The following is a 23,892-nucleotide window of genomic DNA, read 5'->3' as shown; positions in this document are numbered from 1 at the left end:
ATTAATTGAACATATGTAAATTGATTTCTACAGTTATATAATAAATATTTACCATGCTTATATATTTAAATTACGCTATGTTTAAGACAAGAGTTTAGACTTTTAAAACAATTGAGAGAATATAAATTGTACATACATATATTTTCACAAAAAGAGAATATATATCAAAATTGGAATAATTTTAATCTTTAATTTTACGGACAATTTCTAATTTAATAATCAAAAGTAACTCTATGTTCATTTGTTATGATCATTTGTTGAGGCTGGATAAAACTTAATAAAAATTAAATACACATATTGAAAATTTTTAAATATTAATATCACTCATATATAAAAGCATTAAAAATTATACATCTGTGAGAGATATATTGAAACAAATTTCTCAAATCTTTTATATTTTTTTGTTAAAGAGAAAAAAAAATATTTTGTACAATGTACATTTACTAGATGTAGTAGTAAGATGATTTTTGAATAATATAAACTATGTTTAATTATTCAATTACCAATTCTGCACAGTCTCTGCTCATGTAGCACTCCACTATGACTCTCTTGACGACAGATATCTCATTTTCACCACTTTCGGACTGGCCAGTCTATTGCAATTTTACGTGTATGAAATCGTAAACTGTATACACTAACTGCTCTGTGATTTCTGTAAGCATATCATTATATACTATTTTAATTTTTGCACATAGACAACTTTTTGAAGAGATTGAATATGATAAAAATAACAATAGTTAAACATTATCTGTCTTTAAATATACATATATTTTTCATTCATATTAGATATTTTCAAAAAGAGTAAACTTTGGCAGTGTCATATAGAAAAAATTTGTATGCACAATATCGTAATAGAAAATAAAATTTAACATAAAATCGCGTATCACTTACATGTCACTTTTTTTTACTTATAAAATATTATTTTTTATTTATAGAACATTATAGAACTTTTTTTATTTATAAAATATCATATAATACCGAATAATAATAGATTTAAAATTTTGCTTAATATTTTCAGATTAAGTTTCTTAAGTTTTCAGAGTTCTTAATTCTAATGAATATTATCATTAAATAATCATGTTGTTCATTAAAAGAGAATCACCTAATTGAAAATAGAAATTTAAAAAGAGGATTTTTTTCTTTGTCAAAGTACAGATTGTCTAGCACTTGTATGAAGGATTCTAAGAGGTGAGAATTATGAAAAGGCTGTCATTTATCCAGAGTTAAATTCTGCAAAATGCAAAATTTTAGAATTAAACGACTGTATAAACACAATTAGGGTAAAAAATGATTGTAATAGTAGGATATACGATGTTAAAACAATTTCTTGCGATAATAAAATTTGTAATTATATATATGATATCGCAACAAAATAAATCAGTGTAATCATATAATTATCCAACTATTACAATGTTAATTGAACTTAATTAATACATAATTCTATGTAACAATGAGATTAATAAAATACTACTTTTCGTTTTTATGAAGACATATATTTTACACAACTTTTATTTCAATAGTCCTATTCTGTAGAGTACAAATATATCGAAATATAGTAAATAATATATTAAATAACAAATTAAGAAAGTATATAAACATATTAAGTACAAATCACATAAGTTTCTTTACAGTAAAGAACGTTTGCCATTTCATTCATGTAGTTGTTATTCCTTTAAATTTCATAAAATACTTAGTTCAATAATGTGTATCATATTCGATGTGCAGAATAGGACTATATATGTAAAAAAAAAGTTTATTACTACACAGAAAAAATGATAGCCCATGTTAAAATTCTAATTCAAATTTCTACGAAATAAGTAGCTTACATTAATATTGTTAATACTGTGTAAATGATCAATAATTGTTTAGAAAAATTGCTATCAAATTAAGATTGTATATTTTTCCATCAAATATATTTAATCCTTCATTTAAAAGCATATCTGTATATTTCTACAGATCGTTTGCAATATGAATTGGAAACATATACCATTAATACAGGCGTTATGTCATTGTCACTAGATGAGGCACAAAAGCTCAGCAAAAAGAGAGATACTCAGCTATCAAACCATTTTTTTTTTTATAAATTCGTAATCTAGATACTCTATAATGTTTCTAAATAAATTCCAAATGTTTCAGAAAATTATAAAGCTTTACTTATATCTGCAATCCTGTGAAAATCTAATCATTTAATTTTATATGAAAATTAAGAAATAACATTTTTTTTATCAAGGCGCGAAAATTCGTTGAGCTTTTAACGATGAGCCATCCTATTCGGATAATCCAAGATTGGTTGCTCTTAACGCTAATAATGGTAAATGGGAGATGTTGTTTAAATTCGATGAAAATAATTAAATACAGAGATTATCACCTCGATGCGTTTCAGTAACATCCGTCTAAGAAGAGTCATCACGTGAAACCTCATGAACTTCCACGCCCTATCGATTAGATGTGAAATAAAAAGTTGAAAGTATATCAGCGAGATACAGCTTTACATTTCCATTTTTAGTAGACATTGTTAGTAAAAATAGAGTTAATGCATTCTTCTGCATATTTTTATATATTTTTTATTTCTAATATATATTACTTTAAAACGATAATAGATATTGTGTGTTAACTTTGTTAGTTTCAGGATATTTCTTTTCATAACTAGAACGGTGATATACTTTGGTACAAGTATATTTCATCGTATGTATGAGGATGGCCTTGATGTATAGTTTCCATTTTTTTTTTCAAAGGATGTGTATTCCTATACATATATATATATATATATATATATATATATATATATATATATATATATATATATATATATATATATGGGTGATTATAAAAATCATACATGAATGAGTTAATGATTGATATGCATTATTCTATTTTTTACAAAGCTATTTTTTTGTTTATGTATGTATTAATGCTAAAACATACGAGATTTATGTTGTTTTTACTATTGATTGAATTGTATACAATATGTTTGATAATACATTTATTACATTTTCGAATTTATATTACACAATAATTAAACAATAAACATTAATTACAATACATTTTATAAGTTGTTATTAAATCTATTATTCTATGTATATATTTAATATAAAAGACTAATTAAAGAGACAGAAAACATCCTTTGACCTATCGCGAGACGAAATTGCCAAATTATGTAATTTATGAAATATATTATAGGAAACTAGACTCAAGGCCCCCTTGTTAGCTATTATATATATATATATATATATATATATGTGTGTGTGTGTGTGTGTGTGTGTGTGTGTGTGTTTATATTCATCTCTTTTAAATTACTTGAAGAAAATATCAGTACAACACAATTTCTCAGATAGATTTTTTTCTGCATATATACAGGACTGATACTTTTAAAACTAAATGATCAGTTTTCTCCTACTCTTCTCTATTCTGTATGAAAGTGTGTGTACTAGATTGATGGTTCCATAAACATTCAGAACTGATTATAAATGAAGAGTAGGAAACACCGATCACAGAGAAGTATATTCTGAGAGCGCTAATATTTCCTAGATCTACAAAAATATATAATTATATATAGCAATATTATGCACTTTTTATCAACATGGCAAGAGGGTGACAGAAATCTTCTACCGAATTCTTATTAAGTTTTCATAAAAGTCTCGCTTCATCATGTATCACGTATGTATTGTAATACAGAAGTTTTTGTACACGTTGTTGAGGAAAGTACATTCTTGATAATGTTAAATTTGGTTCGCATATGTGAAAGAGCTATTCAAGCAGTATAAAATGTATAGTAGTTATTCTATTGTGCAAATTTTACAGTGATTAAATATTTACGGGGATACCGTACTTTTAAAGTATGTTTAAATAAATGCATACATAATAACATATTATGCTCTCTACACCTTTTTTTACATATTTATATTTTAAAAAAACACACTTACACCTTCATTATTTTCTATATCATCTAATTTTCCATTTTTATTTCAGTACATCTAATTTTTAATATAGCATCTGTTTAACCCTCTGTGTGCTTATAACTGTATAATATACAAATACTTTACTCCCTGATTAAAAAAGAAATTTATAAAATCCACAGCAATAGTGATAATAATATATAAAAAAGAAAATAGTTAAATGATGAAAAAAGGTCATTGACCAATTGGGATTACATGTAAACGATATAATCTACTTTACATTTTCTCTTGAAATATGCCATCAATTATAAAAACATTTTCGTGTATCTGCATATAAGATGTTTTGTTTATTCGACACATTCATGCTCTAAATAAAATATAATTCAGAATAATATAGTGTGGATTAAAATTAAATACAAAGATAGACATTTATAATTATTCTTAGTCCCCTGTAATTGATATTTTACTTGTACTATTATTCCATTAAAATTATTAACTGGCTTAATCTGCAAATCAATAATTTGCATAAAGTAATAGAACTTAGTTAAGTAAGCATGTTCACTATCAATGCAGAACTTAAGTTTCAGCCATATATATATTTCTTCCTCTAACACAATTAAACTTCATAATCTTTGAAAGAAAAAAATATATCCTTTAGATAAATATATACTCCCAGAAATTGTTTTAACGGCTGTTGCAATTATTAAAGTGCAAAGGATAAGGAAATTTTTATGTATATAGCATGAGTCTCTTTATAAATAAACAATATAGATAAAAACACTCTTACAAAAAAGTATGTATATGTAATATTTCATAAAAATTTACTGAATATTTAATTGATTTACTCACTAATTTATGTTGCCAATCGTGGTTTACTTTAAGGATCTATTAATTATATGCCTTATCACAAACTTAGTTCTTTCAAGACTCACGACTTTATAGAATAACATTGTAATTTTTTTTTCTTTAACATTGATAGGATTTCCTTATGGATACTATTCAAATAAATGTGTTCTCGATAAGTTCTCTGCATCTTTATATGAATATGGGACATATCTTATTATTATGTAATTGTACATTTGATGCAGTATAGAAAAAGATCTCGAGGGTTAGTTATGCCAAAGGGATGTATCCAACACTTACACTATACGCTTTGCTGGGACATAATTCTCGAAACACTTTCTCGATAAAGGGTTGCCTGCAAGAAATAAAAATGAGATTACGTCATTTTATGTCTTTAAAATCGCGTATAGTACGTGTAAAGTACTAATATATACATTCAAATACATTGAGACAAGGTCAAATATAAAATTATTAGACTCATACGACAGAAATCTAATTATATTCTGGAATCTAGCCAAATTGGTAGAAGACCGTTTATTCTGTTATATTTAATAGTAGCAACGCTAACGTTAGTCGCAACGCTAGTGATCTCATAAAGAGAGTAAAAAATTCATTATTTTTCTTTACTATAAAAATGTGTGTTTCTAGTCTATATGTGTATGTATCTGGATACTATATACATATGTGTGTGTGTGTGTGTGTGTGTGTATTTATGTATGTATGTATGTATGTATGTATGTATATATGTATTGAGTTCTTGAAAATAATTAATAATATATGTGTCTGTATGGATATAAATTATGTAAGTATGATTCATTTTTCCTATTATTAAAATTATATTTTTAATTATATGTATAAAAACTAACACTTAACACTTATCAATGATTGACTATGTTAAGAGAATTGAATTAATGTCATGAGAATTTGTCATTTAAAAACATTATAATTATATAAATTGCTCTTATAACTATAAAAATTGTTTTAATGTATTACTCACTTAGCATGAAGACCACCGCCTGGAGGGAGATAAGGGAAATCTTGGTCACTTCCTCTAAGAAGTTCAAGCATTTTTAGATAGTCAAATTCATTCTTATCCTCCTCTTGAGCGACTATTTCTATAAAAACAAAAAAAAAGATATTATATAATTCTCATCATTAAAAAAATATTAAATTTTAAATTTTAAATATAGGATACCATACATACAATATTAATAACATAATAAGGCGTTTCTCTTAGATTATGTGCAATTATGTGCAATTATAGCAGCTGTTATGTAAACATATGCTTAATAAAGTGCGCTTAATATATAGTGAGCATACAATATTTATATTTCAAAAATTTTCTAAATGTAGTAAATTATCTGTTTTCTATTAGAACTGCCATCATTTTACGCATTCATGTGTGATTATAAGTGTGCATTTTTATTTCTATTAATAATATGTAGACTTAAAGTACAGAATAAATGGGACAATTTATATAAAAAAATAACTATGCTTGTATATGTTAATTATGTGACAATACTAATAATAATAATATTATTGTATAATAACTCTTATACATGCAATTTGTCAAAATGCTTTTAGAAATTATACAATTAACTATCAAATAATTAATAGATATCGAGAAATACAATATAATATGTAAATATAATATAATATAATATAATATAATATAATAATGTCATGTACATGCATCTACTTAGGACTGGAAGAGTAAATTATGTACACTACATTTCTTATGGAAATATACTCTTGTCTTAAGTAGATACATTTTACAGTCTAAAGGCTTGTCGATGTATACATTGTCCACCTCTGGAATTGTATCTGTTATTACGGGTATTAGTTAAAAAAAGAAAAAAATTTTTTTTACACAATGTTCCTCCATAAGAAATGCATTGTTATAAAAAAGAGATGTCAAAAGTATATAATATATAAACAATGTTAGAGATTCTCGTAAGAAAATTTGCACCTACCTTATGGTTTAGGTGAACTTTAAAAAGAGGAATACAGAAAACAAGAGGAACAACTTTCTCTTATATATAAAACACAGTTTCTGCTTAGATGTATATATATTTAATTTTAGATTAATTTACCAACTCCAAGGGTGGAACACATCTCTTAGCAATAATAATTTCGCATTATGTATGTTTATTAGTAATTTATTATTATGTTTATTAGTATTTATATTATTTATTATACATGACAAAATAATGTATACTCATTTTGTAGTACAAACTAATTTCTTGTCTTCAAAAGAATTATATGAAACATTTAGTTTGATTATAAATAGAGCACAAAAATTTGTGTAATTTTACAGTAAGCTTTCCTAGAGAATTTTATTGTAAAATTTTACAAATTTTTATGCTTATTCATAAATATAACATTGATGCAACACTTTTAATCAACCATGTATGGAGTAAGTAAAGTTATTATAAAATAGTTTTGATAAAATACTGTAAATACTCTTTTTATGCATATAAATTTGCATTTTTTATAACATTTTTATATTATCATATATATATATATATATATATATATATATATATATATATATATATATATATATATATATATATTCATGACGCAATTGTACTCATAACTTTAAGGCTTTATAATATTTATGCATTTTTATAGTAATATTAATATTTAGAAAACAAATGTTTCACAATATCGTTTAATGCCATCATTAATAGCTTTCATATTTGTTTATATATAGTACTAATTAGTAGATTTGAAACATGTATGTTACATTAGTCAGGTATGCACAATTTTAATAATATAAGATATCTGAACAAAGAAATTTCTTTAAGCATATAAATATATAATTGCATCTGTTCTCATATTATATATGTATCATATATTTTAAATATGTAATTTTTTACAAAAATTTGACAAGATATTTATATTGGGAAAGAGATGATAGAAAATTAAAAAATAACAGATGCAACATGATCAAAGTCATTAAGGTAAAACAGATATGCACTTTTTATCAACACGCAAGACGATATAAGACATTAACATTATTTTATAAGTGTTTCCTCATGTGGCAGATATATCACTCACACGAGACATTAACTTTATTAATCACAAAGTGCAATGTGTTAAAAAAAGGGAATCACATATCGCGTGGTTATTGTTACATATAGTTGGTGCAACCGATTGTGCAAGCCTTAACATTTATATTTGTTTTAAAATGACCATTAAAGTTAATGTGTGTGTATCAATATTTTAAAATTCATATTGTTATTACTGCTGTGCATCTTAAAAAGATTGGAAAATATTTTATGACTCTTTTTTATAAAAGATTCTTTTATAATACTGGTTGCATTTTATGGCACATATATGATATGCAGATTATAAATATCAGATTATTCTAAAAAAATAAAATTTTAATCAGAGACTAGAGTAAAGCATCTATAAGATGCTGAAAATATTATCCTATATTTGAAATTTTTATATTAATTTTTAGAATACGCCATATATCACCCAAAAACAAAACAAATTATCAGTAATAATTATCATGATTTTTCTAATAATACTATAATACTAATATTTTTCTGCTAATCTCTAATTTTAAGTATCTACTATAACATTTACTTATAAATATTTGTAAAATATTGTAATCTATTGCACTATTTAAAATCACTTATTTAATTGTTATAATATATATTGGTCTATTTTTTAAATTTTAATTTTATTAAACTGCTTATTTGCAGCATTACGAATTTCTAAAAATAAGAGGGAATTTATATTGCTAAAAATAGAGTTGTCATGTAACAACTTTCATGATAATAGTAATGTCTTTACACAATTTTCTTTCTCTTGAAGAAAATCCTTCTTTACAATTTGGCACTAATCAAATTCTTCATGTTCTGCATGTTTCCATGAAATATGCATGAAGAAGAATTTGTCATTATATACTTACATTATATACTAGTAAAGTAAGTATTAATTTATTATATCACGTTTGTGATGCGTATGGCATTGTGATCTTGAATTAATGCAACAACATAAAGAATATAACGAATTGAAATATGGAAAAGTTAAAGAACCTTTAATTCTCCTTGCTATAGCCATTTCCAACTCTGCCTCCTGTCTCTGTGCTTCGGGATTTGGTTTTGGCGCAGCCGGGAACGTCACCAGAACTATACTCATATTATCTCTGCTACCCTGTAATTAAATTTCAGACTTGCTCAAATATATCCTTGTATAAGAAACTTTGTAATTGTTACAAAAAAATATTGTAATGCAATATTTATCTTTTGTATAAAATCGCAATTCAAAAATTGCAATTGTAATAAATGTGATATGCAATTGTAATAAAAATATGGATTAGTGTATAGCGCATACTAGATAAAGAAAAATAAGAGTTTGTGCTGTTTGATATATAATTCAAACGTATCAATTATTTGATATTATTTGAAAACACACAAAAAAATCTTGAAATATATTTAAACATAAATTTATTAATTTAACAGAATAGCAAGCTACTTTAATTACACAAATTAATAATTAATATATAAAATACATAAAACATAATTACATACCTTATAAAGACAAGTGTCTACAACCAGATTGGTAACTGCTTCTAAATCATCAGTTAGTAGCAGTCTCGAATGTATAAAATTACATAAATCTTCGTTGTTCATTACATCCCAAATGCCATCACATGCTAAAACTAAAAACTCGTCGTGTTCATCGTCCCTGTCTCGCACGAATATTTCGGGTTCCGGTGACACTAACTGCTCACAAGGGCCTCGATCTTTTAAATTTTTGTACTCATAATCACCCAACGCTCGGGAAACAGCCAGAGATCCGTTAACTCTTTGGATCATTACACTACCACCTGCATTCTGAATTCTCTCCTTTTCGGCAGGTAAGACGGGCTTGTGATCCCGCGTCGAAAATACTGGAATTCCAGATCTACAGAGTACGGCTCGGGAGTCGCCGCAGTTGGCGATATAAATATTTTTGGGTGATATAAATGCACACACCGCGGTAGAACCGGACTTGTCCGTGCCAGAACTCATCTCGGGCAAATCCCTCATTTCGTCGTCGAGTCTGAGAAACCCGGAATGAATTCCTTGGATAACATCCTCCGCCTTAAATTCCTCCGTTTGCATTATACATTCTAGTAAGTGCTCTGCACTGTGCGCCGATACTAATGCACCCGCATGGCCATCGAATACTGCGAAATAGCTCCAATCTGAAAGACCACCCTCTAAACAGGGAATCGCTCTGTGAGCATCTTCCATTTCCATCCGCCAGCCCTGCATACTGGCGACTCCGTATCGCAAGCCATTGCCAGTACCATGTTCGTTACACTTTTCTGTTTTCGGAGTATCCAAAAATGCCCCCATATTACTTATCAAATATCTGTTGTATTATAATTAACTTGTTCTTTGCTCTATTATTTGATCAGCATCATTCCTAATGATCTTGAAAATGGCACTTGTGTTTCGCTTTTACCTAAAATTAAAAACACAATTATATTATTTACAAATAAAATTGTAAATCCGCCAATTGCCTTTTCGACAAGATCTCGAACGGATAAAATAAACTAACTACGTTGCGTGTTTTATAGGATGATCTTGAAAGAGAGATTCGAACGCTGTTCAATGACAACAACAATATATCGATAACGCGGGTCGAGCAAATTCTATTACGAGTACGAGGTTCAAACGATAAAGGCCGAGGTGAGACGAGTCGACACGCACGCGGCGAGAACATCCGCGAAGACGACACGGACGCGTTTTTAGAACGTGCGTGCGTGATGCGTGCGTGCATGTGGACGCGCCAGCGTACGTTATCGCCGGTGCGAGCGTACAAATCTATCGCTTACGCCACGCGTCGTCGTCGCGTAAGCGAGGGCAGCGATATACGAGGTCGCGCACGGGTTCCGTTTTATTCACGCGGTTTGCGCGATATCGCCCGGATATCGGCGGACAGCGCGCAACGTTTCGGATATCCGACGAGCCGCTTACTTGGCAGCGGTGAATTTTCGCGACTTAAAATAGTTTACGCTGCTCGCTCGCTCGCTCGCGCGCGAGCGGAGGAGGACTTACGTCGGCGGACCGTGACCGAGTATCATCGTCTCGTTTCAGGTCGCTTCAGGTACTAAACTTGAGGGGCGCGTGCTCCAACAAGCTGCTGCTGATGATGCTACTACCGCTGCCTCGCCGTTGCTCGCCCGTTGCTGCTCCACCGCGATGATACGTCGCAGTAAATCCCTCCCGGACCTCTAACACGCTCGCATCGTGTTTTCCTCGAATCGCGCGAATATACGTCGACCGTCACACACCACGTCTCGGCCTCGCTCGTTCCAGTTGGCTCGTCTCTCGCTCAGGCTGGCCCGTGCCCGTGCCCGTGCTCGTGCCCGTGCCCGCTGCTGCACACACAGAGAAACAACGAAATCGACTCGCATGAATGGCGGATACACACGGCGGTCGACGTAGCGCGCATGCGCCGGTTTATTAATAGCGGCCCGCGCGCGGTCGTCACCGCCGGCCAATCGGCGCCGCGCGATTTCCGTTCAAGCCCGGCCCGATATCTCGTTTTATAAGCCACGCCATACACCCGGTGTGATAAAATTAACTCGCGCCGCGCACGATACTAGAATTAACTCGTCGCGAGAGCGACCATGCCGAGCGTTACGCCGCGATTTCGCGCTCGATAAATTTCGCACAGTCACCGATAATTTATTCGCTCGGACTCGTTAATTAGCAACGTTGCGTCACGCGTATCGATAGAGTCTCAATTCGGCGAGTCGCGCTCTGTAACTTTTCGAAGAATACATTTCGCGCGATATATTCCGCGCTGTACTTTGTACGTCGGATCAGTTTATTGATCGGCTAATAACCGATGGGAATTCCGCTACGACGAGAACGTCAACGGGTCATTGGATTACACGTTATTACACCTAGATACACTCCATTAATCCGCGTTTGTTGAAGCGTCGCTCGCTCTCGTCTATATAAAACGCCGCTCGTCCGATTGAGGCAATAACTCATTAATCTCGTCGCGTGCGGGCGTCTTCTCGCACGTGAAAATGAGCGCGATGTTCAGAGGAATCTATCGCTCTCGACCTAGTTTCGAATAATTGTGGGAAAGTAGAACGTAACGGCAGAAAAGCTTTCGAATATATGCGATTCGGCAAAAATTTTCCCTCGTATGACGCATGCGCGTAAATAAGAGTTAAAAGGCGGTAAATCTCTTGTTTTGACATGACTTTTTTTTCCTTTATTTTTACATCGCTATCTCGCAGTGCGCTGATTGATCGGTGTTTTTCAAATTGTTGGTGAAAAAAGTCGCAAATATGTTCCTATAAAAGAACATCAAATTTGCACAAGAAATTTGTACATTTTCTTTTTACAAAAGAGTATTTATACAAAGCTATATAAGATCATTTTTTTAATTAATAAGGCAGATTGAAAAGGCAGATAAAAAAAATAATATTTAATCTTTTATAACGTGAAAAGAATGCGCGGAAGTTGTAGAATATACTTTGTAATTGTTTGTTATAATACTTTGCAATAATCGTTTTATAATAAATAAATAAATACCGCGAAAATATAGGGTGAATTTAAATAATATCTCGCATAATCCGGTGCATGTTATGCGTACGTGTTACTTCATTTTCGATACAAAGCCGAGATCTCTAGGGACCATAAATTGTTTGATCACGTCATCCGTTATTTTACTTTTCGTTTCTTGATGCGCAGCAACAAGTCGTTGTAATATATCAATCAACTCCTTCTTCAATTCGCCTGTCAAGATTTCCCCACTAGTGTAACCCTGAAAGTAAACAAAAGATACATGTTATACATATATCGCGTTATAATTTTAATTCGAAATTGAGACATATGAGTAGAACGAAAACTAACTTTTCTAATTTGTTCCAGTCGCTCGTCGTCCTCTAGGAAAAATCGCAGCCATTGATAAGATGTATCCACCTCGCAGTTACCGCCAAGTTGTCGGTGCTCCTCTATGGTCGCTTGACCACCCGAAAACGCATGCTTGTTAACTTTGTTCTTGATCTGCTTGGCAGTATCTGTGAGAAATATTGCCGTGTTGTTGTCGCTCGCTGACATTTTCGTCTTAGATCCTTGCAACGCTGGGAAGAAGCTTGAGTGAAGCAAGGCCGGCTTGGGAAAACCTAGTTTAGGCGCCACGTCCCTCGTCATACGAAAATACGGGTCTTGATCGATTGCGCACGGTATTAGACAATGCACTTTGGCATTCTTGAAGATGAAGGGAAATGAGCTAGAAATAGCCGGCGCCGCTTGTGTCGGTGGAAACGAGATCTTTGCGATTGGATCGCTATCTCCAAATCCGAAAATGCCCTTTACTTGATTGAATGTGACACTTCTTTGTATCCTGATCATATTCTGATAGAATGCTGGATTATTTCCTATGTGTTCCAAGTTTGAGAAGATAAACGTCTTCTCAGGGTTGAAGCCACAAGCGATAATATCCCTCGCATTAGCATAAGCCAGTGTAATGGCATCTTCTATCTTTATATTCTTCCATATAGCTTTCTCATCATCTGTCAACTGTACAACCAAAGGAACATTGAAAACATCTTGCAGCCATTTGCAGAACATGAAGGGTATGAGATGTCCCAGATGCATTGCATGAGTACTAGGTCCTCTACCTGTATACAAGTAAAAAGGCTTTCCTTGTTCGTAGAGATTCAAAATAGTGTGCATATCCCTGTGAGAAAAGAATATTCCTCTTCTGAGAAAGTGATGTGGTTTTTTGCCAGTAATCTTTTCAAATCTAGCTAATAGCTCATCGTCTATCTTCGAACTTCCGAATTTTCCTGCATGAAAAAACAAGAATACAAAAATAAATTACGTAAAGAGCAAAAAAATAAATAAATTAGAAAAATAAGGGTCAAAAGTACTTGTCAAAGATAAAACCTTCAAGATGGAAAATCATGGAAAATCCTAAATATTCGTTTGATTTTCACATTTTCTTTGCATATCTTATAAGAATAATTATTTAGCAATAAAATACATTGCGCAAAGTGAAACTTACTAATTAACTTGTCGTAATCAATTCCGGAATCATTATTACTGGTAACTATCCACGGTGTCACAACATCCTCGTCCTCGGCCATAATTCCATTTACCGCGTGACCTTGAATCTGCACATTTTCCGTCGTCATATTTTCCCTAAGGATGTGTGCTCCAGGACGCACACACTTTCTCTCGGAAAGATTCTTTCTTTCGTCGCTTATGGAACAAATTGGAACCACGTTGCAACTTGGAAAAGTCAAGGGCCGGTAGCAATATGGGTATGGAATGATCGTGGGATAAACTCGCGCATGCGCACTAATGTAACTTCATATATACATACTTTACTGTAATAAGAATAGTGTTGCGCCCCTTGTGAGCGCCAAGAGATGGAAAATGTCAAAAGGAATAATGTGCACATTTCTACAGTAGGTCGAAACAATAAAATGCACTTTTTTATAACTTGATAGATAATTTTTTTATCTTATTTAAAAATATAAGAAAATTTTCATTACACTTGTCTGTAGGTACATCCTGTATTGTACTTAAGCACGAGTCTGCCGAGATCGGTCACGTGGGCGATGACGTTATCCACGCATGCGCAAAAGGTCCCGCCAGTGACATGTTCTACGATCGTTCCACATGTTTCGATCCTACACGAAATCATGCGTCAACCTTGATCTTACCTGATGCGCACGCAATCAAATCGCCGCATTTCAATAAATACCGTAGTTGCTGAAATGATGCAATCGCCTGTATTATTGTCTCATAAAAATCGTATCCGTTATAAAACGGGTGGTTGCATATTATAATGCACAATCGATGTTGAATAAAAAAATTATCATTTCCATCATCTTGCTGTCCGTCTTGCATCGTAATTTTTTTCAAAAATTGAGGATTTATAGTTCTGTTCGAATATGTATATAATTCGTTGAACGCGAGAGGTATAATTTCGATTTCATCGCAGTAGCGATTATTATTTTATATTTTTGTATATGTAATTATCTCAGATTTTTTAAATTATTTTTTAATATATGTCATTAGAATTCAATTAAATCGATGTGTCATCGTTTCTGACGTCATTTTCGTGAAACACGTACGAGACACTTTCCGGAACTTGACGAATTCCATAAATCTCTGTTTTGACAAAGTGTACGGTTTACGTATCGCGAGCTACTAATGATATCTAATGATGATGTTGCAATCTTATGATACACTGATAAGATACTAAACTTGATTTTAATTTAATGCTTTCTCCATTTTATCTTTTTTTTCCCTTTCCAAGTCTGAACACGCCTTTATCACATTTTGAATGCAAAAGATGCAAGTATAACTAACAATAAAACGAAAATTATTATAAAAATACTTGAAATTATATCTTTTCGTATGTAAGATAATTATTCTACTTCAAATTATTATTCTACATCAATTTCAGTTTTATTTTAAATTATTATGATTGCACTACAAGTATACAAAGTTCTATTCAGAATCTATTTAATTCCAAAATATAATACAAGATATATAGTAAGAATACATATTAGGAATAACTTGCAAAGATACATTTATTAAATAAGATACACATAAAAATAGTTTGTATGATCACTTACTGATTAACTTAATAACTTTATATATCGTTCTTATTAATTAACTTTATCTCTCAACTATTTCTAAAGGTATCACGTTGCAACCTAAGAGACCTTTGCCGACCCAGGGGCGTGGAATTAATGATAGAACTATGGTATTGGATCCACGTTTGATTTTTAGATTAATTACCTTGTATCTGCTATTTTCCACTAATTTTCCAATATCTGTTAAGGATTTAAAGTTTCGGTAATGAATGGATCCAAATTCCAGTATTAGATCTTCAACATGAATTCCCTGAAAAACCAATGATAACTTATATTTCTCTTTTAATATATTAAATAACATATAAATTTTAGCAGCAAATAAATATATTAAATTCAGCTAAAAAAGATTATTAGTTAGACTAATATGTATAAGACTATAAAATAATAACATACTGCGATTTCTGCTGGTGAACCAGGTGAAACTAAATTCACTCTAAGGAAAGGTTCCAGCGTTTCTGTCTCCAGACTATCAGGTACATTGGGTACAGAGTCTTGTGCTTCACTTCCCTCTGCTAAGGCATGAACTTTATGCAATCCTTCCTCTATCTTTTTCATTAATACTTTATGATCATTTCTGAGACCTGCCAATGCAACATGATTGAAAAATATATATATATAAAATATATATATATAAAATATATATATATAAAATATATATATATAAAATATATATATATAAAAATATATATATATACAGAAATCATAATCCAAAACTATTTACGCACATATTATTTTGTGTCTTGTGTGCCTCACTTGATAAACATCAACATCTTGTCTGGGATATCCTTCAGAGTCCACCAGTGGTTCATCCATGCCAATGTGATTCTGCAATATATTATATCAAAAATATAGAAAGTCTTCAAAAGTTGACAAATCATGCTACAAGATGACCTTGATATTTCCCACGACAGTAACATTTCCTTTCGATATGACGTAAAATATTATACAATACATACGGAATCTAAGATTTCCTTCAGCGCTTGTAGATTAGATTCAATTTTTTCTTTATCCTTCATTAATTGAAGAACAGCATCTTTAGCTTCTTGCAGCTCCATGTCGACCACCATTTTTGTTTTGATTGGTAACATGAATCAAGAAGGGTCGAGAAATACACAAGTACGTAATTGTGTTTTCCGGGCCTTGTTCAATAGCCTAAAAAATTTTATAAACAAGACTCAGAAATTATTGTGTCTTACGATATATTTGTCGTTCTTTTCAATCCTGCAATTTCCAAAGCAAGCGACTGGATAGGAAGTTGACATAAGAGAAAAAGATTTTTTTAAATAAATTTTAAGCAATGCTTGAAATTGGAAAAGAATTTTCACATAGTTAGAATCGCGCCAAGTATTAAAAGAATGTGGAAAAAGAAGGGCGTAATTAAATGTATTAATTTTATTACCACAAAGTGATGAAATAAAAATTAGCACCCGTAAAGCATATTATCTATTCAAATTGCGCGCGTCACGAGCGCACAAGTTGGCAACAACGCGCGACTAACTTCTCGCGGTGCGACAACGGGACCGCGCTTTGTCATTCCCTGCATGGTGGTCTCCGCGATTTTGACGCGAGATAGCTCCGAATAAGGGCGATATTCGATCGGCGAAGGTAAAGGTAAAGCGCGAGTGTCGACGCCGAGAATTGATCGGCAGCCTCCCGATTTGGAGCGTGCGAGTGTGGCGTGCGTGGCGAATCCTGCCAACTATTTCCGGCGGCTTGGCGCCTCCGGTCGCGAGGTGACGTTTACTACTCACCGTACTCTTCTGGGTGTGTTGCTGCCAGAGTCGGCGGGGTGAGAGGCGAGGGACACGTCTATCTGTGCACGTCAGCTGGACGAGATTTTGCGTCAGAAGGACAAAGCTGAACCAAGTCGATTGTTGTATCTTGTCGCGAACCAGCGCGAGATTTCGTCATCGTCGGTCCCGTGGCGAGCGACTTCCTTTTGAAGTTCTGCGCGACCCTTGGCACTTCTGCTTGCGCTCCGATCCGCAGAAAAGATGGGTTTGACGATCAGCAGCGTGCTCACACGGTTGTTTGGCAAGAAGCAGATGCGGATACTGATGGTGGGTCTAGACGCTGCCGGTAAGACCACCATACTCTACAAGCTAAAACTCGGCGAGATTGTCACCACCATACCCACGATCGGATTCAACGTCGAGACGGTCGAGTACAGAAATATTTGCTTCACCGTGTGGGACGTGGGCGGTCAGGACAAGATCCGGCCACTGTGGAGGCACTACTTCCAAAATACTCAGGGTCTCATCTACGTGGTGGATAGTAACGACCGGGAACGCATCAGCGAGGCGGAACGCGAACTGGCAAACATGTTGAAGGAGGACGAATTGCGGGAAGCGGTGCTGTTGGTGTTTGCCAATAAGCAAGATCTACCCAATGCCATGACCGCTGCTGAGCTTACGGATAAGCTAGGCTTAAATTCATTGCGAGGACGTCATTGGTACATACAGAGTACCTGTGCCACGCAGGGACACGGATTGTACGAGGGTCTCGACTGGTTGAGTAACGAGCTAGCCAAAAAGTGATAGCGCCTCATTGTAATCGGTATCTTTAAGGACAATTTATTCATCCGATATGGACGTAGAATGGACAGAAGTCACTCAGCAATTTCCATCTTTGATCAAATTGTATCACCTATAACAGTACAGTAACAATCATGTACAGTTTAACTGTCTTTATGATTATAATTGCTTACAGAAATTGACGCAAATGCAAACAGAGGAAATTAGAGCGATCTGTCGAATTTTTTATCTCCTAGGTACAATAAAATTTATATGAACTGTGTTTCAAAAGCGAAACTTGTTTCATAGAAGAGAAATGTGTGAAAGCATTAGGATATAATGTAGATGTTTTTGCATCATTTATAAAAACATATACAGAGGTTGTTGTACATAATTCTAAGTTCCTTTACATATACTTATGATTAGGTAAATTCTAATTCTACTTTTTGGTAAATCGAGTGACAACATCTCTATCAACAGATTTAATTGCGAAAAATTTATTTATTTACATGTTATATTAGACATATAAAAAAAATTAATGGATGGCAATTTATTTCCTAAATTTTAATCTACGTCCATACTATTCATTAGAAATGACATATAATGTATTATGTGATGTTACATATACAGGTCGTTTGCACTCTATCCTGTTCTAACAGATAAGTAAATTTTTGAGATAAATAATTACTAGTTTATAAGGCTTATAGATAAGTACTTGATTAACTTTAATATCGTGAAAAGAAATAAAAATAATGGTTTCTGAGCTGCAATTCTCATTTTTAATAAAAATAGACATTTAAAAACTGTAAGCAGCAAGTTTAAAGAGGAGGTCCATTGTCATAATAAACTCTGAAAATATAGAAAGGATATACAAGTTAATCAGTTTTTTCACCTTGTAAAATAAAAAAAAAATCGATATCGTTTTCTTCTTTCCATTAGTGTAACAAAAAAAAAAGATAGATGGAAAAAGCAGGTTATGAAATATAATAGCACTTGTTTGCTCGCTCATCAAAATTATGTATTGTCGTGTTAACTGAATGTACAACTTTATTACAGTACAAAACAGTACAATAATGCTACAAGTACTGTATAATGTATCAAACAATTTGTTAATATGTATGGTGTTATTCTTTCATATACATATATATACCACAGCAATCTATTCCATCTCTAATATATTCTGAGAAATATATCAAATAAATTATAGAAGGAACTCTTCTATCTTTTTTTCTCTTTTTTTTTTGTACGAACTTTATGTACACAGGATATCTTAAAGTACAGAGCACAGAAATAGACAATCGTTGAAACATTAGTGCGTCTCGTCACTATATATATGTTTGCATCTCATCATTTACATAACTTTTAATAGACTTATTTGTATTCAGTATATATTATTTTTCATGTAAAAAATTTATTACATAAAAAAGAATATTTCATCTCGTTCTCATTACGCCAATTGCATCTCGAAACATTACATCATTAATACAACCGTTCGTAAAACCTCCGATGTACTTTTTTTCTTTTATTTCAATCGTTTCACAATTTACTCAACAAGTATTAAATCTATGGCAACTAATTAGGATTAATTTTACGCATAAAACGTTCCAACGCTAATAAGAATTGATTGACTCCTGGAATAAATATTACGCACGTATTCTCGCATAAAGATAAAAACTCTCAATACAGATTATCTCGAAATGTTGATAAAAATAATAAAAGCGATATATATATTTACAATGTTTCAGCGCTGACAATTGGCTCGCTCAAGTCTTGGAAAATGATGACGACGGACAAGGGAGTGCAATCGACTCATTTACGTACCCACGTATTTTTTGGCGGTGGTGTATTGCTCTTATTACCCAGCGCCGGAAAGTGATTCTCCAGCGTATGACTAGACATATGCATTCTAAAGTCCGTGCCGTTCTTGAGAATCTGGCCGCACGTTGCGCACATCTCCAGTCCCTTCGTTCTGCCGCCTTCTTCCTTTTTGTACACCTTGAACAGCTCCTGCTGCTTCACGATATCCGGCAACAGTACCAAAAGTTCGGGGAATACACTCTCGAAAGCATTGGTGCCCATAACTTCGCGACAATGCGTATAATACTCTTTGGCGTCACAGGTGCCTGCACGAAAGAGACCGCTCACGTAACGAAACTCCTCGATCTTATCTTGCTCGATGAGAACTTCGTTAAGTTTTGCCACCAGGCACGTGTTTCGTTTCTGAAAATCTGGCGGCGACACGTAATAAGCTGGGGCAGCGTGCTTGCTACTATTGTTATCCGGCAAGATAGAGTAGCTCTCGCCGGAGCTGTTCGTGAACGTCAAACCATTGCTGCCGTGCAATTTGTCGATGCTGTTATATTTGATGGTGAAACCGGGTGGCGGCAAGGTCGACGAAGCAAAACCGGGAGGCGGATTCGTAAAACCCGGCGGTCTGCTACTATTGCTGGTGCTACCTAAAGCAGGGAAGTCTTCCGTCCGATGGATATTATTATTGGTAGTGTTCAAGCTATCTATCTTGAGTTCGCTGCGTTTTCGTAGCTTTTCTCCATTCGATGCAGCATTGTTTCCACTTTCAGATTCTGTATTGATGACGGCAATGCCGGAATTTCCGTCCGTATTGCTTTTATTTTTCCTCTTGTCCTTCTTATTCGCGTGCTCCGACTCCTTCGAGTTCTGTACACTCGTAATCTTGGACGAATTATCGTTGCTTGTAACATTATTAGAGCCTTGCGTGGTTTGCGAGTTCTCTTTAGATATGACACAGTGGCAATTATCCAAGTCATTAGTATTCGTCAATTCGACTTCTTTCTTTGCTGCATTTACATTTGACTTGGAGCTATTAGACTCATTTCCGCTCGAGCTGTTACCATTTGAAGCCTGTTTCGCTTTTTTCTTTTTCGTTTTGCCCTTCGTCTGATCCATCGTTTTTGCATTGTTGCTAGCGCTAGAATTCTGCGAATTTTGTCCCCACGATGGTACTACCGTGATTATCGATTGCTTTTTCGATTTCGATTTAGGAGTTAAACTAGGAAAATCTTCGCCGGATTGAATGGGCGGTGGCGATGGTATCGAAGGCGGCGGCGCGACTCTCTTGGATTTCGCCGGTGCGTTTGCTGGTGTCGATTTTGAACAGGTCCACTGAAGGACTTCTTTCCATTGAGTCGAATTGGCAGTACTAGTAGACGGCTCGGTACTACCCAAGGCTGGGAAATCGGAATCTATCGACAATTGCGCGGGACGTATCCTAATGTTGGGTCCAGACACTCTGGTGGTAACGGTGCCGTTTGGCTCGTGGTTCACCTGAATAGAAACGTTCGAAGATGCGGAAGCTTTCTGACACTGTGCCATGCCGCTGGATCCCGAGGCATTACTACTGCTGGAGACACTGAAGTTTACTGTTTTCGAGATGCCAGGTCCAGCCGAGTCTAAGCCTAACACAGGAAAGTTTTCGTCCGTTACAGCGAGCGGTTGATTCCTTAAAGTGCTGCGAATGGTCACGTTCCCTCTGCTCTTGGTCTGAGTCAAGGTAGGAACGACAGGAGTAGCGGCATTACCACCTAACGTGGGAAATTCATCGGTACTTTGCACATCCACGGAAGGTTGTCTCGTGAAGGTAGGTTCGTTGTTGGGTGCAAACGAATTGGATCCGCTTGGTATCGAGGTTTGTTGATAATCCCTTGAACTGTAATCTCTACCATTGTAATCTCTACCATTGTAATCTCTACCATTATAATCTCTACCATTGTAGTCTCTTGTGTTTCTCGATGTAGACGCGCCCAGCATGTTTCTTCTATTCATTCGATTTTCACCGCGTGGCGCTAGAGTAAACTCCAGCTCTAATGTTCTCGCCTGTTTAGCGGCGGCTTTACTCAACTGCTTACCGTGAACGCTGGCCTTATGCGCCTTAAGATCTATATCGGTTCGGAAAACACTCGTAAATTTCTCCTCCGCGCACACTCCCTCCTCACACAGATAGTGCTCTTGCCGAAAATGATCTCTGAGATAGTCGTACGAGCTGTAATACTGATGCAAGCCATCCGCATCGCAGAAATGACAGTACAAGTGATCGCGTCTCAAATGCCGATACAGTTCATCGTTGTCCATGTATCGCTGATCACAAAACTCGCAGAGCGGATGACCTTTATGACTCTTATCATCAACATCACCTTTTCTTCTATGCGTGGCTAGATTCGATCTCGTATAACAACGCCTTTCATGTGAAAATATCTGGAGATAAAAAGGAATTATAAGTACGATGTATGTACATACATATATATATAATTTCAGTCGCTTATTAGTAAAAAATGCAAATAGCATCCTACCTTTAAATTTTCTACACATAGATCACAATAATGCAGCTCGTGTCGTTGTCGCATATGATCTTTCAAACTATTGAAACTGCTAAATACTAGCTTCTCCTTACATATAGAACAAGTATTAGCTAATAATTCTGTGAACTTTTCTTGGATATCGAGACTAGTGAAGTAAATGTCGTATCGAGTATCTAGCAAGTTTGTCATAGTCAAACTATGAAAGGGTTTGATCTCTTCTGTGAACACAACCTTTGGTAGATCCTGCCGGCAAATAGGACACTCGTTTTGGCGACAGAGCACCCTCATCCTGGTGCTGCATTCAAAACACACAGGGTGCTCGCACATGCCAATGCTATAGATGTCAACATTCTTGTAGCACACCACACAGGTATTACTATTCAAACTATCATTATTCCCAGACATCCTGGCTACAAGAATCAAGATTCTCCAAATATTCTGTTTACTCTCGCAGGAAAATATCCCACTCTGTTTGAACTCTTGCCGCAGTGTCAACAAATAAAAGCTCTGTCTATGCCAATAAATATTCTTTGTTCGGATATCACTCAGTAACAAGGACTCCTACAGCACTGGCTCCTAAAAACAAAACACAAGATGTGAGATGAAAGAGAGAGAAAAGCGGATAGTAAGGTAAAAGAGAGAGAGGAGAAGAGGTACTCTAATGCAACCGCAAATCGCTCGCACGTTTGAACGCGATAATCGTACGTCACGCGACGCAATCCTCGAAAATATCCGAAGATCGTGGGGAAAACTGGCGTGAGATTCCTTCCGCGATTCGTCGGCGCGCGACCGGACACGATTCTCCGAAAATAGACGACGGCTCGCTAACTCGTCGGACGCGAAATTGGCAGCGGTTTGCAGCAGATGGCAGAGATTCTCGACGGCGGTCGAGGGAGGTTATCGAAATCGCACGGAAATTCAGCGGTTTTTTTTCGATCGCGTGAACCCAAACGAGAGGAAGAGGGGGAGGGAAAGCGATAGAGAGAGAGAGAGAGAGAGACCGATGATCGACCTCGTCGAGAAAGCGGCGATCGTAGGACGTTTCTACCTTACGGCTGTCCACCGTCCACTTGTCCGCGGTACGTCACCTCCTTTCGCGCCGCCTCGACGGCGGCACCAGCTCGGAAACGGGGATTATTAACTCGCGCGGAACCCGGAAACGCGCGTATGTCACCTGCGTACGCGCACGCGTTCGTATTTTTCGGTCGCGTCACGCGGCAGCGACGAGCAGTTCGTACCGATCGGCGATATCGGCTGCGGTCGTCGAAAGTACGTCACGTATGCGCCCGGGATGCTCCCTCGTCGCACGCTGCCGACTCCATAACTGTGGACTCTGCGGAAAAAAAGACAAGAAAAACAAATGACAGACCGCGATCACCTAACGTGGAATCGGAATGCTCCGACGTGGATATTATTGCGCTCTCGAGGCTCGGGACACGTTGTCGATCTCGCTTTTTTACCGACGGTCGCGTATCTCGAGATTCGCGGGGTTGCGCGAATTTTTCGAATGACGGGCATTGACAAATATATGGGATGAAAGTCTTTCCGAAGTGACAACTCGTAATACGGCAAATTCGAACGCGATGAAAAAATATATATATATATATATATTTTTTTTTTTTTTTCGTAAACACGTGACGTTATCGTAAGAGTCATCACAA

General features: G+C 34.7%; 6 protein-coding genes across 16 annotated transcripts in view; 2 read left to right on the top strand and 4 right to left on the bottom strand.

The window, feature by feature from the left end:
• Positions 1-49: 49 nt before the first annotated feature.
• LOC145976951 (protein phosphatase 1B) lies at positions 50-11,194 on the bottom strand. Of its 4 annotated transcripts, none has more exons than XM_083108519.1 (7): positions 10,305-10,720; positions 9,287-10,208; positions 8,792-8,909; positions 5,737-5,854; positions 5,040-5,094; positions 2,369-2,435; positions 50-652 (listed from the first exon to the last, which is right to left on the bottom strand). In XM_083108519.1, exons 2-6 carry the CDS (start codon positions 10,097-10,099, stop codon positions 2,394-2,396), a joined length of 1,146 nt encoding a protein of 381 aa, XP_082964645.1. In that variant the 5' UTR covers positions 10,100-10,208; positions 10,305-10,720; the 3' UTR covers positions 50-652; positions 2,369-2,393. The 4 variants fall into 4 exon arrangements, with proteins under 4 accessions (XP_082964645.1, XP_082964644.1, XP_082964646.1 ...); XM_083108518.1 differs by lacking the exon at positions 10,305-10,720 and adding an exon at positions 10,805-11,192 and having other exon boundaries at positions 51-652; XM_083108520.1 differs by lacking the exons at positions 2,369-2,435; positions 10,305-10,720 and adding an exon at positions 10,805-11,191 and having other exon boundaries at positions 54-652.
• Positions 11,195-11,950: 756 nt separating this feature from the next.
• Trprs (Tryptophanyl-tRNA synthetase) lies at positions 11,951-14,916 on the bottom strand. Its single transcript, XM_083108517.1, has 3 exons — positions 13,779-14,916; positions 12,623-13,560; positions 11,951-12,533 (listed from the first exon to the last, which is right to left on the bottom strand). Exons 1-3 carry the CDS (start codon positions 13,906-13,908, stop codon positions 12,366-12,368), a joined length of 1,236 nt encoding a protein of 411 aa, XP_082964643.1. The 5' UTR covers positions 13,909-14,916; the 3' UTR covers positions 11,951-12,365.
• Positions 14,917-15,300: 384 nt separating this feature from the next.
• LOC145976953 (26S proteasome non-ATPase regulatory subunit 9) lies at positions 15,301-17,078 on the bottom strand. Its single transcript, XM_083108522.1, has 5 exons — positions 16,784-17,078; positions 16,341-16,536; positions 16,110-16,209; positions 15,778-15,965; positions 15,301-15,634 (listed from the first exon to the last, which is right to left on the bottom strand). Exons 2-5 carry the CDS (start codon positions 16,470-16,472, stop codon positions 15,407-15,409), a joined length of 648 nt encoding a protein of 215 aa, XP_082964648.1. The 5' UTR covers positions 16,473-16,536; positions 16,784-17,078; the 3' UTR covers positions 15,301-15,406.
• On the top strand, positions 16,871-18,764 carry Arf102f (ADP-ribosylation factor 2). Its single transcript, XM_083108529.1, has one exon. It carries the CDS (start codon positions 17,379-17,381, stop codon positions 17,919-17,921), a length of 543 nt encoding a protein of 180 aa, XP_082964655.1. The 5' UTR covers positions 16,871-17,378; the 3' UTR covers positions 17,922-18,764.
• LOC145976945 (E3 ubiquitin-protein ligase ZNF598) lies at positions 18,533-23,734 on the bottom strand. Of its 8 annotated transcripts, none has more exons than XM_083108501.1 (3): positions 23,601-23,734; positions 22,223-22,807; positions 18,533-22,127 (listed from the first exon to the last, which is right to left on the bottom strand). In XM_083108501.1, exons 2-3 carry the CDS (start codon positions 22,634-22,636, stop codon positions 19,707-19,709), a joined length of 2,835 nt encoding a protein of 944 aa, XP_082964627.1. In that variant the 5' UTR covers positions 22,637-22,807; positions 23,601-23,734; the 3' UTR covers positions 18,533-19,706. The 8 variants fall into 8 exon arrangements, with proteins under 8 accessions (XP_082964627.1, XP_082964628.1, XP_082964626.1 ...); XM_083108502.1 differs by having other exon boundaries at positions 23,610-23,734; XM_083108500.1 differs by having other exon boundaries at positions 23,470-23,605.
• The window catches only part of Hnf4 (Hepatocyte nuclear factor 4), a 40,791-nt gene continuing 39,630 nt past the window's right edge, over positions 22,732-23,892 (top strand). The window contains exon 1 of the mRNA XM_083108508.1: positions 22,732-22,861. The gene's annotated coding sequence lies outside the window, so the exon portion shown is untranslated. The remainder of the gene's footprint in view (positions 22,862-23,892) is intronic.

This window comes from Camponotus vicinus, unplaced genomic scaffold (genome assembly GCF_025532165.1).
Source record: "Camponotus vicinus isolate PSW18456_S1 unplaced genomic scaffold, iyCamVici1.0 SCAF_9, whole genome shotgun sequence".
NCBI lineage: Eukaryota > Metazoa > Arthropoda > Insecta > Hymenoptera > Formicidae > Camponotus > Camponotus vicinus.
Note: the sequence above shows the minus strand (reverse complement) of the source record. Positions and strands in the feature narration are given on the sequence as shown.

Excerpts from the sequence above, each read along its gene's own strand:
- Trprs (XM_083108517.1), bottom strand. The coding sequence starts at position 13,908 with ATGACGACGGAAAATGTGCAGATTCAAGGTCACGCGGTAAATGGAATT. Across the intron at positions 13,561-13,778 it reads TGATTACGACAAGTTAATTA|GAAAATTCGGAAGTTCGAAG; the intron begins GTAAGTTTCACT and ends TTTTTCATGCAG. Across the intron at positions 12,534-12,622 it reads GACTGGAACAAATTAGAAAA|GGTTACACTAGTGGGGAAAT; the intron begins GTTAGTTTTCGT and ends GTTTACTTTCAG.
- LOC145976951 (XM_083108518.1), bottom strand. The coding sequence starts at position 10,099 with ATGGGGGCATTTTTGGATACTCCGAAAACAGAAAAGTGTAACGAACAT. Across the intron at positions 8,910-9,286 it reads TAGACACTTGTCTTTATAAG|GGTAGCAGAGATAATATGAG; the intron begins GTATGTAATTAT and ends ATTTAATTACAG. Across the intron at positions 2,436-5,039 it reads GTCCCAGCAAAGCGTATAGT|GGCGTGGAAGTTCATGAGGT; the intron begins GTAAGTGTTGGA and ends TCTAATCGATAG.
- LOC145976945 (XM_083108501.1), bottom strand. The coding sequence starts at position 22,636 with ATGTCTGGGAATAATGATAGTTTGAATAGTAATACCTGTGTGGTGTGC. Across the intron at positions 22,128-22,222 it reads TATGTGTAGAAAATTTAAAG|ATATTTTCACATGAAAGGCG; the intron begins GTAGGATGCTAT and ends TTTTATCTCCAG.
- Arf102f (XM_083108529.1), top strand. The coding sequence starts at position 17,379 with ATGGGTTTGACGATCAGCAGCGTGCTCACACGGTTGTTTGGCAAGAAG.
- LOC145976953 (XM_083108522.1), bottom strand. The coding sequence starts at position 16,472 with ATGTTACCAATCAAAACAAAAATGGTGGTCGACATGGAGCTGCAAGAA. Across the intron at positions 16,210-16,340 it reads TGAAGGAAATCTTAGATTCC|AATCACATTGGCATGGATGA; the intron begins GTATGTATTGTA and ends AATATATTGCAG. Across the intron at positions 15,635-15,777 it reads GTTCACCAGCAGAAATCGCA|GGAATTCATGTTGAAGATCT; the intron begins GTATGTTATTAT and ends TTGGTTTTTCAG.